The 19823-nt window shown below is 42.6% G+C and overlaps 1 protein-coding gene across 2 annotated transcripts in view; it reads left to right on the plus strand.

The window, feature by feature from the left end:
- Positions 1 to 19823, plus strand: part of LOC140355276 (kelch-like protein 29) — a 420755-nt gene that overhangs the window by 170018 nt on the left and 230914 nt on the right. For both annotated transcript variants that reach the window (XM_072440142.1, XM_072440143.1), the window contains one exon: positions 3648 to 4151. In XM_072440142.1, coding sequence (XP_072296243.1) covers positions 3648 to 4151 — 504 coding nt within the window. The remainder of the gene's footprint in view (positions 1 to 3647; positions 4152 to 19823) is intronic.

Raw genomic sequence — 19823 nt, forward strand, 5'->3', positions numbered from 1 at the left:
TCTTCTCTCTCCTCGCTCCCTTTTCTCTTCCCTTCTCTCTTTGCTTTCTCTCCCCTCACCTTTCTCTCTCATCTCTTCTTCCTCCCTCTCTCTCTCTCTCTCTCTCTCTCTCTCTCTCTCTCGCGCCTTTTCTCTCTCCATTCATTCCTCCCACTCTCCTCACGCCTCTGTTCCTTTCTTTCTACTTTTCTCTTCCATCGGCTCTGCAGCTTTACGCGCTCTCCTGTCTCTCTCATCTCTTCTTCCTCCCTCTCTCTCTCTCTCTCTCTCTCTCTCTCTCTCTCTCTCTCTCTCTCTCTCTCTCTCTCGCGCCTTTTCTCTCTCCATTCATTCCTCCCACTCTCCTCACGCCTCTGTTCCTTTCTTTCTACTTTTCTCTTCCATCGGCTCTGCAGCTTTACGCGCTCTCCTGTCTCTCTCATCACTTCTTCCTCCCGCTGTCTCTCTCTCTCTCTGTCTTTTTCTCTCTCCATTCAATCCTCCCTCTTTTCCTTTCTCTCTACTTTGTCTCTCTCCCTCTTCCGTTCCGTCGTCTCTCTGCATCTTTACCCGCTCACTCCTTTCTCTCCCACTCTTTCACTATTCTCCAGCTGCTCTCTTCTCTCTCTGCTACCTCTCTTTCCTTCACACCTCTGTCTCTTTCTCAGTCTACTTTCTGTCTGTCTCTCTCTCCCTCTTCCTCCCCTGTCTTCCTCTTCGAAACTGTCACAAATCTTTTCTCTTTTCTTCATCTTGCTTCCTTTTTCTCATTGCTTTCTCTCCCCTCACTGCTTCTCTCTTACTTCCTCCCTCTTTCTCTTTTCCTTCTTGCTCTCCCTTTTCTCATTTTTTTCTCTCCCTTCTTTTTCAATCTACCTAGTGCGCTCGCCCTTACAGTTCTGTCAGTTTATTCCAGTTTATTATTTTTCTCTTTTTTGCGTTATTTCTCCTCAATCTTGCTCACACCTCTCCCTCTTTTATCTATCTCCTATTCCCGCCCTTCCCCTTTTTGGTTTCTGTCTCTCACGCTCACTTTATCAGTCTCTGTCTTTCTCCCCCACTTGACTTATAACTCTTCTCTCTCTCTTCCAGTTTCGCTTAATCTCTCTTTCGCTCAATTCACTCCTTCACGCCCCTGTCCCTTTCTCTCTCTACTTCCTGTTTCTCTCTTCCAGTTTCTCTGTCTCTTGCTCTCGCCTCCTTTTCTCAGTCCCTCTTTCTTCTCTCATCCTCTCTCCTTCTGGACCTCCCCCTCCCTCTCTCTGTCCCCCCTCTTCCTCTCTCCTGTCTGCACCCTCACACGCCGCCTCTTTGCCTGCTGCTTTACCCTTTGGCCGCTCGGTGCAGACCGGCTCGCTATTTTTGGAGCTCGGGCCAAGACTTTGTGAAGATTGAGTCGAAGCGAGTGAGTGGCGGGAGGCAGAGCTGTGGGACGGAAGCAGGGAAAGAGAAAAGGGAAGACGGAATTCGGTCCAATATGGCCACTGCTGTACCCTCAGAACCGTTGCCTGGGGCGAGGAGGACGGCTGACTGTGTAAACATGGGCAGATACACACAGAAGGGCACAGACTATTGCCTGGTGATGCTGCATTATGTCGAAAAATATATCTCGTTAGTGTTGAAGTTTTACAAGGGTCTATAAATCATTCCAATTGTTTTGTATTAAATGTTATGCATTGGCGGCATTGAACTTATCCGTCTTGCATTTATTGAATCATGTATTCTATACTGTGAGTATGTTCGCCTCTCCACGGATACACGGTTTCATTTATGAAGTCTGCATACGTGCAAAGATCTCGACGCGATCCGTGTTAAGTGATTTATAAAAAGGTTGTTTACACAGAATTCAGCGTTCTTGTCCAGAATCTCAAAACTTTGCGCATCAGAGCTTTCAGAGGCGAGGTTTGAGGGAAGTTTGAGGATAGTTTAAGGGAAGTTTGTGGGAAGTTTGTGGGAAGTTTGAGGGTATTTTAAGGGAAGTTTAAGGGAAGTTTAAGGGAAGTTTAAGGGAAGTTTAAGGGAAGTTTGAGGGTAGTTTGAGGGTAGTTTGAGGGTAGTTTGAGGGTAGTTTGAGGGTAGTTTGTGGGGGCGTTGAAGGGCGTTTGAATTATATATGTTCTATCATTGTTCAGTTCAGTTCATTGTTTGAGAGTAGTTTGAGAGTAGTTTGAGAGTAGTTTGAGAGTAGTTTGAGAGTAGTTTGAGAGTAGTTTGAGAGTAGTTTGAGAGTAGTTTGAGAGTAGTTTGAGAGTAGTTTGGGGGTAGTTTGGGGGGAAGTTGTGGGGGCGTTGGAGGGCGTTTGACTTATATGTTGTTCGATCATTGTTCATTGTTTTATGTTGCATTGAATCACCAAAGCAAGTTCCTATGTTTGTGAATTCTGTTAATTGACAATGGCTATAAACCTTTTCTGATTTTTCCCTGCTAGACATAATTCCACCAAACAGCAGTTTGCCCATAACCTATGACTCAAATTTAGTTTGAGTTTTAGAAGCACGTCTCACCATATTGAACTTTGAAAAGATCAAGTACTCTTTAAAATGTTGATTGTTCTTAAATCTTATTCGATATCCAGTAGTGTCAAGACCGCTGTGTCATTTATGAAGTTTTGTGAATTTGGAAGAGATAAAATGCATGACTTGTACAAAGATTTTTTGTTGAAGAGCGTGAAGAGCTATCGTGTTAAATATGGAACTAGCGTGTGAAAGATGCGATGGGCCCTTCAAAGGCAATCTATTCAAACATCTAGAAGTTAAAAGTGAATTTGGCTCCGAAACACTGCATGAGTCATGGGAGCCAAGGAGAAGACTGTGAGAAAGACTAAAGAGCCGCTTTAAGCATGGAATTGACAAGGATATATCAGATTTTAAGAAAATATATGATTAAAGATAACAGGCAAAAAATGATGTCATGTTTAAATTGTTTCTATGTTAGATGCCACCCCCCCGATGCAATTATTGTTGATTTTCATCTTGTTGGCGACATAATGTTTTTAGGTGACATATTGGATTGCACTATTGCTCCGAGGCTGATTTGTATTTGAGCATCAAATCAACACAGATGTGCTGTGCACACAATGCACCAATCAGAAAGCTTACGTTGCTTGCAGTGCTTCCTGTGCTGTGTACGTGCTGTGAATGTGCACCTCATCCAAAACTGTTTGGAACGGCCAAATGTTGGGACAGAAATGTTTGCATTCCAGCCCTAATATGATTGTTTATTGTTCTAGTGAATAAGATTATATAAGATAATCCTTCTATTGTCCACACAAGGGGAAATTTCGTTGTTGCAACATCGGTAGATACAGAGGAAAAGGACAGACAACTTATAGGAAGTTTAAAAAACACTCTTAATAAGAACTCTTATAAACAAAAACTCTTATAAACAAAAACTCCTATAGACAGAACCTCTCATTTCTAATTAGTTTCCTAAGGGGTGTTCCAGTTTCCCCATCAACCAAAAACATGCATATACTGTTGGAACAAAGGTTAGCTCCTGGGTGGTACACTGCTCATGACGGGTACCCACAGCGGCATTGAAGGATGGGTCAAATACAGTCAACACATTTCCCTATAGTAACCAAAATACCTTAACCTGAGACAATAAAGTGTTAACCTTCAGGAGGATATTGGTTGCTAACTTCTGTCTCATCTCCTCTCCGTCCTAAGGTCCGACATGGGCAGCCCCGGTCGCCGCCGTGAGCCAGCCGAGCCTCCTTCCCCACACTTACACGATGCAGCATCCGCCCTCCTTTAACCACAACGTCACGGCCCAATCGCCCATCATTGGAGTCACCCCCTCCATTCAAGCACCCATGCACCCGCACCACCCGCTCATGACCGCCCACTTCCAGTCCACACAGCAGACCACCTCCATGGTGCTCAACCTGCCAACGCAACCGCCCTACCATCCACCGGCCGTTACCCCGTCCCAGCTACAGGGCAACCACGTGATCCATCCAAACCATCACCTCGGCAACGGACACCTCGGCAACGGCCACCTAGCGCACCCGCATCCAGGCCACGCCCCTCTGCTCCACCCGCCGTCAACCTTGCCTTTGACCAATGGACAGGCGCAGCTTGCGGAGGCCCAGGACGGGGCCAACGGATTGCAAATGCTGCGCACGGTTGGCATGGGGAAGTATGAATTCAGCGATCCCGGACATCCAAAAGGTAAGACCAAACAACTTCTCTTTCCATACATCTTCTCTACCATCTCTACACTCGTCAATGCTTAGGTTTGATTGGGATGTAGCGTTCTTCTCTATCATCTCTACACTTGTCAATGCTTAGGTTGTTGGGACGTAGCTTTGTTCTCTACCATCTCTACACTTGTCAATGCTTAGGTTGATTGGGATGTTTCTGTGTTTTCTAGTATCTCTACATTTGTTTATGCTTAGGTTGATTGGGATGTAGCTTTCTTCTCTACCATCTCTACACTTGTCAATGCTTGGATTGATTGGGATGTAGCTTTCTTCTCTACCATCTCTACACTTGTCAATGCTAGGGTTCATTGGGATGTAGTCGTGTTTTCTACCATCTCTACACTTGTCAATTCTTAGTTTGATGATTTATAATGCGTTTCTTTGTAGCAAACATGAAGAATTTCTGTTTTGAAACATGTATTCAGCCTTTTTTCTTTATAACCCTAAAAAGCCTTTCCTTGTATTCTTGGGGAGAATGAAGTGGAGAATGAAGGACGAAGGCGAGTTGATAAAAAGTAGTAATCCAACCCAACAAGTGGAACGGCATCAAATATGTCATATACAATATGTAATACTACTATTACATATAATGGTATTATCATGATTAACAAATGGGGTTTTCCAAAGAATCAATGCCCAGATTACTAGTATCAAAAGTCTAAATTGTACCTTTCCTGAATAGTTTTATAATGTCCTTGTTTGGTTATGGAACTAGTATGAGACCACATGGTAATATAAGTGTTTTTATGACAATCGGTATGGGGTAATCCTTTTACTTTAGTATTCCTATTGAGTGTGAAAAAGACAACACTAGTTTTCTAATTGTATATACGTACCCTTAAAATCCCTGGCTTTCCTCTGCTGGTGGCTCTGTTGTCTTTCCAAGCTCATGAGGCATTGGTCTTAAATCACAAGTGTCCACTGCTGACCTGCCCTGACGGGAGACAGCCTGGAATGTTCCCCTTTTCTTGTCGGTGCACCATTGAAGTATCGAGTGCCAAAAGTCATAAACACAGCCACAAACACCACAGCTATAGCAGGTTGTTAAAATACCATTGCAAGCTGAGTCCATTCACTTGAAGGTCTCTGCAAGGTCAAGGAGAGCAGCAGGGCAGAGTAACATAGAGGGACGACTGCTTTATGCTGTGCATGTTGTGTTCAGATTGTTCTACTGTATTTGTTATGTCAGAATCAGAATCAGAAATGGTTTATTGCCATTGTCAATGAACATAATTCACAAACATGGGAACTTGTCTTGGTGATTCAGTGCAACATAAAACAATGAACAATGGATGAGTCAAAAGGGTAAGGGTTGAGAATTAAAAGGCGTATTTTGAGCGAAAAATATAGTATAATTGTTAAAAAAAAAATACATAACTGTACATTTGTTTGCTTACCACTTTCTATAAGAAGTGTTTTGCTTGTTGTAAACACTAGGGTTTTCAAAGGTATAGAATTCAGATACTAAATGATACTAAAACTAGTATCGAAACTAGATACTCATTTGAGCAAGTATTGATACAGTAAAAATAAATAAATCACAATTTGACGTTTTCTAAACCGTTTTTAAATAAGAACCATAGAGTTTAATAAAGAAAGTACATTTAGAATATTTTGTCTGAATTTTGAAGCCTGAACTCACAATGCGATGCAATACACGGCTCAATTACGATACAATAATATCAAGATTTTGCGCTACATACGGTAATCGATGTATTGCTCATGATATTCTACGATATATCACTACTTTTTAACCCAATACATTTTAACATTTTTATTTGTTTAACCACGACCTACTCAAATTCGAAATGAAATACGCCCATTTTAATCATCATGTTTGCTCTTCATTGAGTATTGAATTTGTAAAGTAAAAAGTGATAGACAACAAGACCATGGAGGTGCATACATGAGTAAAGACAGCAGGAGATGGTAGTGGGTTGCATGGGGGTGTATAAGCACTATTCTCAGGAGACAGATGTGATTTTTATTTTCATTTTTACATTATAGCTGGGTTTTAGAACACTAATTTAATGTTGAAAATTTTCATTATACCGCATTATCGCTTTTTTGACCGCGTTGACCTCCGTCGATCGTTTTCGCCATCACCTTTTGGCTTCCTCAACAGGCTGAGAAATAGATTTTCAAAGTTAGTGGCCAGGGGGGCCCCCTACCTAAAAAAGTCAGGGGCCCCCCAGCCATTTCAGGGGCCCACAAGCGCGCGCGGCATCGCGGCGTCATAAGAACAAGATAAATGTGTTAAACCTCGTTATTAGCATGTAAAACAATTTAAAATTCTTTTATCTTTTATTTGATATGAAGGAAGAGCACAAATACTTAATTCCTATAAACCAGAGATCATGATCTTTAAAACTGTTTAATTCAATATAATAATGTTTCTTAGATACAAAATAAATACTGTATACAGCATTTGACACAAGGAGATCTTGTGGAATATATAAAATCACAGCCTACAAAATAAACTACTAACATATATACATTGCCCCGATGCTAACAACTCCAAAGTGGGGGCCCTTGGATACTTCCACATTGACACAGCTTTTGTTGCAAACAACTTTAAAAAGACTGAATAGTGGACTGAGACGAGATTGACGCCCGCCGCCGATCACTTTTGGGGCAAAATTAGACCGGGCCTTTCCGAGCACAACCGAACGCAACCGAACACAGCGGCCAATCAGATGCCGCTCGGCCAATGAGAAGCGTGAAGACTGCGAAGTGGGCATGTCTGTCAAAACGAAACTTAAGCGATGAAAAAACCCCGAATATGGCCAAATTACTAGTTAAATCTTGATATTTTTCGAGGAATTTGGATACAGGGGCACGGCGGGCCCCCTCAACATTCAAACCCCGGGCCCACCGGAGATCTGACTGCTTACGGGCCCCGGTCTATTTCGCAACCTGCTCAAGTTGCTGTTGCCCCATGACTAAAAACAGCAGAGACTGTAAGAGCTTTGCGTCTCTGTCCAATCGCTTGAGGCCTTGTTGACTTGTGCCTCGCCTCACACTTCTGGCTCTTCGGTTTTAACCTTGGCGTTTATGGCTGGAAACAGATGTTGGCAATTCCCCGACCAATTTTCCCATTTAATGGCGCTTTTAATTTAGCTGTAGATTGTTTTTCTTTCCCCCTCACTCATTTAGATCAATAAAAGTTGAGCAAATGAACTTGTAGATTGGCGAAAAGCAATTATTTTCGCCTGCTGTGTGCAATACAGTGAAATGAGCACAGGTAGACTTGGAAATACTAGATAATTAGAACAGGCTTTGTCAAATAGAACTTTTTCTCCTTTCACTCAATTGACCGTCCACTCTTATTAAGCATTTGCATGTATAAATGTATTGACCCAGCAAAACGAAACAAGGCTAGTATAATTGGTATTACAGTATCTGTGTGGATTTGCCTGGCGAGTGCATCATTTTGTATTTTTAGGCTTCTATTTTAGTGGCGTATAATAGGCATTCTTAAGCCGATTGCACACTAGTGGATTTTAAACTCTGCAATTCTAAGACCTGCCAAAAAAAAAAGGACATAAGGACATTTTGCAACGATGATTTTTGTCTCGCACTCTCATGAAGTACGGCGAGATTGAACTGTTCAACCGCACGAGGATACGAGCCAAATAAAACGTGTGTGTTAAATCTGCTCGTAAAGGCCACAGGGGAGCGCTGTATTTACTGGAGGGAAAGGAGCTGGTCACACTGGATCATCGCATCCGTTTTGAAATGAAAAAGGTTTGAATTAAATGGAAAAGACTGCTGCTCTGATTGGCCTTCTGTATAGTTCCTCGCATAACATGTTGAAACCTTACGATTGGACAAATGGTCGTAACAGTGACCCCACCGACACTACATCAACACCCTACCCACACCCCACCAACACCCCACCGACACTACATCAACACCCCACCCATACCCCACCCACACCACACCGACACTACATCAACACCCCACCCATACCCCACCCACACCACACTGACACTACATCAACACCCCACCCACACCATCAAATTACACCTGTGTCCAAGCTAGATTTAGTCATTTTCTCTGATGGTAATTCCCAAAACTAAGTACTATTGTCACGAAGGAACGCCTGACCATACTATACATTCATTTAAGTTCTGAAACAAATGCATCTTTCAAAGTCTTTCCCATAAAAGAACAAGTTTAAGTTGGAGAAAATCTTTACACATTGTTATTGCCTTTTCTGTTATAACATGATATTGAATTGCATCGTCAGCTTGAGAGACCGTCAAATAAAAACACTCATATGTTTCTACAGCACATAAAAAGCTCCAGCGCGCTCCTGGCGGTAGCACGTTAATACAGTTTCAACACGATCCATAAAAACGACGTAAAAAGCTGTCGTGCTCTTTGCCGTTCCGGCGTCGGCAGAACCGTCTCGTCCTCGCAGGTCACGCGCCGACCGTCTCCTTCTCGTAAAGCGCTGGCAGAAGGTCGAACAGTAAATGGAGTGCGTGAGCGGCATGCCTTCTCGAGCGTGCGATTCCTGCCCGACTTTAAACGGGCATTAGCGAGCGACATTGGGTAACGGCACAAGGACAGGAGAGCCTATTCAAACATGGAGTAGTGGCACTTTAGCATGGCCTGCCCGCCGCTGCCGAGCACAAGAGCACTTAGCTGCAGCTGTAAACCTCAACAATGCCCTCCGTACAATGGGCCGTCCTTTTCCTGGGTTTTTCGGCACCCGTGATTGTTTTTTATGCTTTCATCTCTTCAGGGATTTCATAATTTATGTTGACAACGAAATAATACCGAAATGCACATCGCACTGGTTCTGACAGCGCTTTCAAAACACACTCAAAGTATTCTTCTGTTCAAGGTTTTAAAAAATATTATCGGATTGCTGCTGTTCTCTGAAAATATGACTTAGTTTCCGCGCCCTCTGCTCGCAACAGTGGGGAATGTGAAGCTGTTTACATAAGAAATTAAAAGTAGTAATAGAGATGCAGTGTTCTCGCTGGGCTGAGGTTTGAGGATAGCGGTGGGACACCAAAAAAATTCGATATAGAAAGCCAATGTTGCGACGCTTGGTGCCCACTCGGCCGCTCGGCGCCCGCTCGCCGAGCGCAGCAGGCGGCGCGAGTTAACACCACGGCGCCCGCGGAGTGGCCCTCCTTGCCCGCGCCCCCCGCGGCACCCAAACGCACAAGTGAGCGCAGCAGCACCCTAAAATGCCCGCGGCGCGCGCACGGTTATCTTGATACCTGGCGGTATCTTTTCAGCATTGCGGGTGCCGTCAGCCGCATGGCGGCATCTTTTGGGCATGACGGGTGCCGGCAGGCCGCATGGCGGCATCTTTATGGCATGACGGGTGCCGGTGGCAGCATGGCGGGCCGCCATGCCAAAAGCCCTCAGCGAGAACACTGGAGATAAACTAAACAAAAATGAATCCTGCATGTATTTAATCTGGATATTTATGTCTCTATAACATTAACATAAAGTATTGATGATCTATTGAACAGTGTGAGTGAAAATTATTCTATTATTTCACTATTTTTTGGCCGCTGGGTCAATAAATGTGAATAATTTTAATCAAATAATTTCACAATAATCAAAACACTAATACAAGTTAAAAAAAAAAAAAAAAAATCTTTTATTAGTCTCACAAAGGGGCAATTCCAGTGTTTCAATGCACAATTCAAGAACAATAATCAAGATGAATAACTATTAATTCATTCTAGAATTAAATGTTGTTAACAGTTTAATATAAACCTGGTGCAATTGTCCAAAAAAAACATCTGTATTAGATTTTTTTTTTTTTTTTTAACATTCATGACATTTAGTAAAGGTTGTTTCAGTGAAGCAGCTGTATGCTTAATGAGTAGAATTCTATCCCAGATGCCTTTCCAGACTGAGTGATGGAGGTGAAATATGGGCGGGGGAAATCTGAAGAAGACACAAAAGATCCATAAACTAAAGGAAAATAGTATTGCTTTGCCTGAAAAGTTCCACAGTACGACATTAAACTAATATCCGTTGACAAGATGACGCTGTGGAGAGGCGACCCGGCTCACATTAAGTATTTTTTAAATTGTTTTCTTATGTAGTGAATAAATACAACATAAATATATAACCCGTTACCATCCAGCTGTGCGCCGGCGCGCATTTTCCAAATTAGAAAAGTTCTCTTACATCATCACTTTTATTTTTGTGGTCAATACCAGCAAGCCATACATCATTTTAAAGGTTATTTTCTCAACAAAACGAATATGTCATTGAATAATATGCCCCAATAAGCAATTGCCAATAGTTTGTGAGAAAGTCTCAACTTTTACAAACGCATGTCCTACCTGTTTGCTGTTCATGACGGACGAATCTGCGTTTATTCTGTAAATTCTTGTTCTCAGTCTGTCCGTAAGGATCCATAGAAAAACAATATCCACTTGTATTTTTCCGGAAGTTATCCGATTTCGAGATATTGTCAAGTAAACAAACTTTTCTTCTCTGAAAATATTCAGGATGAAGGCTCGTCCGGCGCATTTCTCCGTCCGTAACAAATGACCTGTTTGACTTATAAGATGGTGTTTGGCATCGATCTTTTCTTCAGACTGTTAGCTACAGAATGAGACCATCCTCTTCTCGGGTCACTGATAATTTATATTTTTGAAAATGTATGATATTTTTGAATTATTATTAAACACTCTGCTGGGCTTTTTGCAGCTGTAGCTATAACGATGGCAGTCGGGCGATTATCCCGGCCTGCCGTGGACTTTTCTCTCTCATAAAGTGAATCACGCCTCACTCGACAAGCCCCCCCGACTCTGACAGGGGTCTCGCAAACCGCCGCGACCCCCTTTCCTCCGCAGCCATTTTCATCATTTCGTAATTTTCCCGTAATTAATTGTTGACAGTCGCAACCGCCGGAAACGTGCATGCGCTTTGCACTTTTCACACGCGCGGAAAAGGTCACATTATGCATTATTCTGCCTTTTTAAATTACTTTTGCTCTGAAATGAGTTTCTTTGCTATTTCATGATTTATAAAGGAATGCGCTCGTGTGGACAAAAAAAAATTATGGACTAAATAAATAAACAAAAAATCCCTGATTTAAATGGAAATCCAAACCCAACAATATATTTAAAGTTGTCTAAATTATGTAAAATGAACCATGTTGAGGTTGCGCTTTGCTTCATTCGTGCATGTTTCAGTTTTTCTTTCATTCTTATATATTTTAAAGCACAAATTGCTGCCATTATGATGCATAGAAAGTGTAGCATTATCAGGAGCTGCGTTTAGCTTGTTACAAACTGCTTTTGCTTTTGTTTTCATTTCACCTGCTTTTTTAATGCATAAATAGTTGTAAGTTGTTCTTACCAGTCATACAAAGGTTCAAATTCAGTTTAAAGTTGACATATTATTGATTTGGAGCTTTTATCCATGTTCTAATGGTTCTAACACGTCATTAGCTTAGCTTGTTTTTCATGCATTTTGACTACCGTATTTTCCGTACTGTAAGTAGCACCCTTTCTCATAGTTTTGGCCGGGGTGCGACTTATACTTTTATTTATACTTATATACTTAATATACTCCGGAGCGACTTATATGTGAAATTATTTGTTATTTTCACGCTTGCAACTGCATTTCATACTCTAGTGCAACTTATATATTTTTTATACTTATACTTAAACTTATATAGTTTTTTTCTTCTATGTATTTTTTGGCGGGTGCGACTTATACTCCGGAAAATACGGTGATTGCCCTGCATTCGAGGCTCGAGTACTTGTGTTTTGACTAGAGCTGAGTTGAAAAAAATCGATTTTTTTCCGATTTTTAATCGATTCGCATATTAATGACCGATTATCGATTTGTACGTCCAAAGATAGTTTCTTTTTTTTTTTTCATTACAATTATTTTCTACATTTCCCTCAGTGAACTTCAATCTACCTTCAAGAAAGATAATTCAGGACTCCTGGATTATCTTTCTTTAAGGTAGATTGACCCTTAACCTTTTCATCAGTCTTCCATCAGTAACTACCAATACTTGTAAGATTTGCTGTTTAATATTGATATAATACTAGTTTTAATATGTTGCTTCTCTACACAGTCATGAAGTGAAGGAAACGGTTCAAATACATTTTTCATTTTTAATAACACTAACCCCCGGATTGAATCGAAATCGGATCAGATCGAAATCGTAGCGAATCGGATGGGATCTGAGAAATCGGAAAAAAAATGATTTTGAAACGTAAAAATCGGAATCGAATCGATTCTTGAAATTTGAATGGAAACCCAGCTCTAGTTTTGACCTATCCCTGCCCACAACAACTGAAACTGCTTGCGATTCTTAAAATATATTCTTCAGAAATATTACATAGCCATTTAAAATAAATAAATTAAACAGCTTAAATCGGCTGCTTGCTAATGTGAAACGCTGCTTTGAAGAGGCGAGATTAGCAGCAAATAATCAGTACTACAATCCACTTTTAATCAATTGTTATCAATCTTGCTGTTTACAAATGAACAAAATGTAAAACTACGATCTATATATATATATATATATATTTTTTTTTTCACATAATACCAGAAATAAAGCGTATAAAAGACTTGAATGCTGCATAATATTGAACGTTTAAGTGATTGCTTTGCCTGGAGGCCCATTGTCCTTCTAAGTGTTGACGCCGCAACAGGATTTTGTTGTCTTTTTTAACGTTAAACTCCCAGGTTTGATCTCTCTTCTCGGCCTAATCCCGCCGCACAATGGGCCGACACTGAAGCGGCGGTGGAGTCTCGTACGCGGCTGTGGTTTGTCACATGTCAGCCTTAAGCCAAACAAAGCGATGACACGAACCTCGCTCCGCGCTCGAGTCGACCGCGCCTCAGAAACTGGGAGCAATTTGCCTCCTCTCCGCATCGCCGGGCACATCAACAACTGACAGGAATGGGCGTGCGTCGAGGCATTTCTCCCCGCGTTCGGGTTTACTGTAAGCTATTGTGTAAGTGGCAGTTACAGCGGTTTTAACCTGGCCGCCCGCTGAGAGAAGCCAGTCACAAGGTTCCGTCGGGCCTCGCGGAACAGCAGGGGGCGTCGGTCTGTTGTGACTTCGTACGGATAATTGTCTCCACGCTGCCCACTCAAGGCTCGATTTAGTGTTGGACATGTGTTCTGGAAAGTACGGGATGTAGCTACAGTGAAGTCGGGGACTTTCAAGCTCAAGAGCGGATAAAGTATAATTGCCATTCATTTTTCTCATGACTTTTATTTCTTAAAATATAATAATAAAGGTTACATATTGTGTTTATGTATTGCATTGTCATCAGCATTTAAATATACATGCTCTTGAGTACATTTGCGTTGGCATCTCGCGTTTTAGAACTAAAAAACACGCATTACTTTGTACCAGTCAGGCGTTCCCTCATCAGGATTTGTGCTACTGCACCACCCACTGGCGGCAAACGAGAAAAAAACAAAAGCTTGCCCAGGCATGCTAATGTAAGTATGTAGTTGTAATGAAAGTGATTTGACGTCAGAAATGCTTAGAACGAGTCTGGCAAAGATGGACTTTAAAAAGGGTAAAATATCTCTGGATTTCTGGAAAATAACAAATAATATCACATAAGTCGCTCCGGAGTATAAGTATGTAAGTATAAGTCGCACCCTGGCCAAAACTATGAAAAAAGGTGCTATGGATATGGATGGATATTTGTTGTAACACGTCATAGTTTATCTGTTAACCGGAAGTCCCTCAACCCACTCCTGGTTCACTATAGGATTTGCCAGTTCGAGTGGCGTTCCAGGGCATTCTTTTCAAGTCAGAGCTTGGCAGTCATAAGACTGAAAAACAGAGCGATATTAAACGCTAAAAATACTGTGTAAGCGTAAAGACACACAATAGCAGTAATAGCGCCCTCCCGCCTTCTCTGCATTCAATTTAGTTTAACCTCCAGGCGCAGCTGGCCCGCACTGTAATTATTTTGAGTTTGTACCTGCCTGTAAACGTCCTTTTTTTCCTCTACAAGGCCACGCTCTTTAATGACCACCTTTGCACCGCCCACTCGCTCCATTTTAGTGTCCTTTTGTTTTCCTCTGCAGCAGAAGAAGTCCCCATAAACACCGGCTCCTCTGTGCAGCGGTATCACGGCGATACATTCAAGTTTGTCAGCGCTTTTTTGGAAATAGCGGTAGTGCTGAATGACGAGGGTTGTTGTTTTGAAAAGGGCAATAAAATAACAAGAGGACACAGAAAGAAAAGAGACAAGAGAGAAAGAGAGAGAAAGTCTATTGACCAGCTCGTTCAAATCGATGCATCCTGATGAATATGTAGTGCAGCTCTCAGCACTAGTATTGAGCTGAAAAATAGGCTTAATATAGAAAAGGAAGTGAGTATTTTCCTGTATTCGAATAAGTCTGAAAGGTGGCGCACGTTGAGTTATTAGTGTAATTCAATCAGGTAGACTGCATTTTCTACTTCCCTTCACCTCTCGACGGGCTGCCAAATTTATCACGGAAAATCGGAGAAGCAGCAGTTATTTAGGTGTTAAAAAATCCCGCACAAATGATAAAATCAACAGTTTTCTTGCCCTGGAGAAATCTCAACCTATTTTGTTTTTAATGTGTGCATTTCTTGTCTTATTTAAACCGGTTGTCATTATGTTTTTTCAATAATTAAGGCTCCTGAACACCTTAATTATGCATTTAAACATTTCAACGTTTGAAAGTTTTTCAGTTTTCAACCACAAGTCATAATTTTTACATTGTTTTTTGGATCAATATTGTGTTTTTAAAAGTTTAGAATGTGAAATAATGATCCACGTATGTCAGTGATTATAACTACATGGCAGACAAAAGCAAAATATGTCTTCTTCAAAAAGAAAATATGAATCAAAATAAAACTTTAATGAGCTTTCAAACTTGTTATAACAGTGCTTCCTATCATCGGTTTACTCAAAGCTGTATTTTTTGAGTAATCTCGTATTGTCGTGCACTTGAGACATGAGTGCTCTGAAAATTCCTGTTTTCACCTACCCCCTATCCCCGCCCACACCCCTGTGTCACAACCTGGTGTCATCTAGCCATGTTTCAAAAAAATAAAAACATGTAAATGACAATACGTTGCTTGTTTTTACAGGGAAATGTCACTATGAAGAGGTGGGGCTTGTCAGTTCAGTAGTTGTGAACAGGAAGTCAATGGACCTGTTGCCATTATTAAGCGTTAAGGTCAATATTTGAGGTCTATATTGAGGTTTACGGTGGAAACAAATGTAAAATTATGATCTTCTGTTACAGCTCAATTATAGGAAGAACTTGAAAAAATTACCGTATTTTCCGGACTATAAGTCGCACCAGCCAAAAAAAGCATAAGAATATATAAGTTTCACTGGACTATAAATAAAATGTGGTTGCAAGTGTGAAAATAACAATGATATCACATATAAGTTGCTCCGGAGTATAAGTATATAAGTAAAAAAATAAGTATAAGTATGAAAAAAGGTGCGACTTATAGTCCAGAAAATACGGTACCTTTAACTTTAAGGTAAAATAAGTCCAGTTTTTTCCGCACTGTAAGGTGCACTGGATTATTGGGTGCACTGTCAATAATTGTTTGATATATAAGGCGCATTAAGCGGAACAAAACTTATACCACACAAAATCGCTTCGAGGTCAGTAAGAATGACCAGAGTTAATCCATATATAAGGCACACTGGAATATAAGTCGTTTCTTGAAAAAAATAAAGGCTTTTAGGTGCGCCTTATAGTGCGGAAAATACGGTATGTTTCTATCAAGCGGTGTCATTATTCAGTCACAAAAGGTACAATTGTAGTCCGTTAAAAGGGCTTTAACGCCACACGATTAATAATACAGCCGGATCGACGACCCATTCACTGACACGTTGATTTTCAGTCTCGTCATTTATTTCAAAAACGGTCAATCTCCCATGGACTTTTACAAACTGCCTCCTGCCTTCCATTTGACAAGTCGTGAGTGCAACCAGTACCGTCGCCAGAGTCTTTCCGAGTCCACTTGTTTTTGGTGGATTTTTCAGATGCGGCGACACAGCAGCAGATCCAAAAATAGTCGAGTGAAGAGTGAAGGATGAACTGTGGGTCAGAGCGGTTGTGTCGGGCCACCTGCTGCACAGCTCCAGCCTCTGCTCCAACCGGGCTTTCAAATGGGAAATGTCCAAAAGTCACGTCTGAATAGAGCTTTTGTTGGTGAAGAGCAGAATTATCCAAACAGCATACGGTATTCTATTGTTTCTAAGAGGATTAGAGAGCTTGCTGGTGGATAAAATTAGTTTGTGCTGTCACCGTAAGAAAAGTAGTCTGTGTTTTGGGTGAAAAGCTGTTTGGGGTGTAGGACAAGTACATTCACGGCTTGTTTGTTTGTTTGTTTATTTGTTTGGCAGGGATATTTCACAATTAATGTACAGCGCAGACCAGAGTTAGTTGCATGCTAATTTTCTTCCAATGTGCAGGTAATCCTTAAAATACAGCTACAAAACAAACAACCAATCAATCACCTGTTGAGGAAGCGCCTCATTAGCACCTCATTAGCAATACAGCTACAACTGTACACATTTAAATATTAGCAATTTACATGACATTGTGACTGCACAGGTGCCTCTGACGGGTAAGAAGTAAATGGAACTTGTACAAATACAATGCACCTGTCAATGAACCACGTTGTAACATGAGATATTTACACATAAATAAACGTGGTAGTGATGCGTTTATTTACTGGGGCTCTCGTGGTGCACCTGCGCAATTAATTAGACTAATTTCTCAGTGAATAGGAGTTTGAGTGTAATAAAACACACAGCACTTTGAAGCTTAACAAACATAAAACACACCACACCCCTCTGTCCCTACTGTCCCCTGTCTCTCCCCTTTGTCCCAACTGTCCCCTCTGTACCAACTGTCCCCTCTGTCCTTGATGACTCTGTGAGCTGCAGTGAGTGTTTCGTTGTAACATGAGATATTTACACAGAAATATTGTCCACGATAGTGATGCAGAGTTGTCTTTTTACACATGGGGGAAAGTCGGGCCAAGAAAGTCTCATTTCAATGCCGCAGGTTCTAAAACTGCAGAGCGCTGTATATCACATGTCCACGCTCCACGTGTGTGTCGCAGCGTCTAGATTCACTTCCTCATTAGACTAATTTATTTGTGAAAATGAGTCAGATTGTAATAAAACACACATTGTGTTGCAGCTTAAAATACAGATAATATGATATGTCCCCTGACATCTTCTTTTACAGTGTGTCAAAGCTTGCGCTTCCTGCTAGATGGCCCCCCCAGTGGCCATTAGCCAGTAAAAAGAAAGTCGACAAAAACACTCAAATCTCACACACACACACACACACACACATTCGACATCTCCAGTCGACATCTCCAGTCGACGTTCGACATCTCCATTCGACATCTCCAGTCGACATCTCCAGTCGACATCTCCAGTCGACATCTCCAGTCGACATCTCCAGTCGACATCTCCAGTCGACATCTCCATTCGACATCTCCAGTCGACATCTCCAGTCGACATCTCCAGTCGACATCTCCAGTCGACATCTCCAGTCGACATTCGACATCTCCAGTCGACATTCGACATTCGACATCTCCATTCGACATCTCCATTCGACATCTCCATTCGACATCTCCATTCGACATCTCCAGTCGACATCTCCAGTCGACATCTCCAGTCGACATCTCCAGTCGACATCTCCAGTCGACATCTCCATTCGACATCTCCATTCGACATCTCCAGTCGACATCTCCAGTCGACATCTCCAGTCGACATCTCCAGTCGACATCTCCAGTCGACATTCGACATCTCCAGTCGACATCTCCAGTCGACATTCGACATTCGACATCTCCATTCGACATCTCCATTCGACATCTCCATTCGACATCTCCATTCGACATCTCCATTCGACATCTCCAGTCGACATCTCCAGTCGACATCTCCAGTCGACATCTCCAGTCGACATTCGACATCTCCAGTCGACATCTCCAGTCGACATTCGACATCTCCAGTCGACATCTCCAGTCGACATTCGACATCTCCAGTCGACATTCGACATCTCCAGTCGACATTCGACATCTCCAGTCGACATCTCCAGTCGGCATTCGACATCTCCAGTCGACATCTCCAGTCGACATCTCCAGTCGGCATTCGACATCTCCATTCGACATCTCCATTCGACATCTCCATTCGACATCTCCATTCGACATCTCCAGTCGACATCTCCAGTCGACATCTCCAGTCGACATCTCCAGTCGACATCTCCAGTCGACATCTCCAGTCGACATCTCCAGTCGACATCTCCAGTCGACATCTCCAGTCGACATCTCCAGTCGACATCTCCAGTCGACATCTCCAGTCGACATTCGACATCTCCAGTCGACATCTCCAGTCGACATCTCCAGTCGACATCTCCAGTCGACATCTCCAGTCGACATCTCCAGTCGACATCTCCAGTCGACATTCGACATCTCCAGTCGACATTCGACATCTCCAGTCGACATCTCCAGTCGACATCTCCAGTCGACATTCGACATCTCCAGTCGACATCTCCAGTCGACATTCGACATCTCCAGTCGACATTCGACATCTCCAGTCGACATTCGACATCTCCAGTCGACATCTCCAGTCGACATTCGACATCTCCAGTCGACATTCGACATCTCCAGTCGACATCTCCAGTCGACATTCGACATCTCCAGTCGACATTCGACATCTCCAGTCGACATTCGACATCTCCAGTCGACATCTACAGTCGACATCTCCAGTCGACATCTCCAGTCGACATCTCCAGTCGACATCTCCAGTCGACATCTCCAGTCGACATCTCCAGTCGACATCTCCAGTCGACATCTCCAGTCGACATCTCCAGTCGACATTCGACATCTCCAGTCGACATCTCCAGTCGACATTCGACATCTCCAGTCGACATCTCCAGTCGACATTCGACATCTCCAGTCGACATTCGACATCTCCAGTCGACATCTCCAGTCGACATTCGACATCTCCAGTCGACATTCGACATCTCCAGTCGACATCTCCAGTCGACATTCGACATCTCCAGTCGACATTCGACATCTCCAGTCGACATCTCCAGTCGACATTCAACATCTCCAGTCGACATTCGACATCTCCAGTCGACATTCGACATCTCCAGTCGACATTCGACATCTCCAGTCGACATTCGACATCTCCAGTCGACATCTCCAGTCGACATTCGACATCTCCAGTCGACATTCGACATCTCCAGTCGACATCTCCATTCGACATCTCCATTCGACATCTCCATTCGACATCTCCATTCGACATCTCCAGTCGACATCTCCAGTCGACATCTCCAGTCGACATCTCCAGTCGACATCTCCAGTCGACATCTCCAGTCGACATCTCCAGTCGACATCTCCAGTCGACAGTCGACATTCGACATCTCCAGTCGACTCACAGCAGCGCCGCCTCCTCTGGGCCTCCTCTGGGCCTCCTCTGCGTTGGGTGGAATTAGGATGCCCGCCTCAGCAAACCTCCTCGACCCCCTTCGCCTTCCCCCAGCAGCCGACACGAACGCGCCTTATTTAGATTTAACCCCGCCGACCTCCCTCTGTTTCACTCTGGAGCCAGCGGGTTTTGTGTAGCCTACATTTCCATTGCC

The sequence above is a fragment of the Eucyclogobius newberryi genome, unplaced genomic scaffold, assembly GCF_026437365.1.
Source record: "Eucyclogobius newberryi isolate DKJ021-1_F unplaced genomic scaffold, fEucNew1.0.hap1 SCAF_1, whole genome shotgun sequence".
NCBI lineage: Eukaryota > Metazoa > Chordata > Actinopteri > Gobiiformes > Gobiidae > Eucyclogobius > Eucyclogobius newberryi.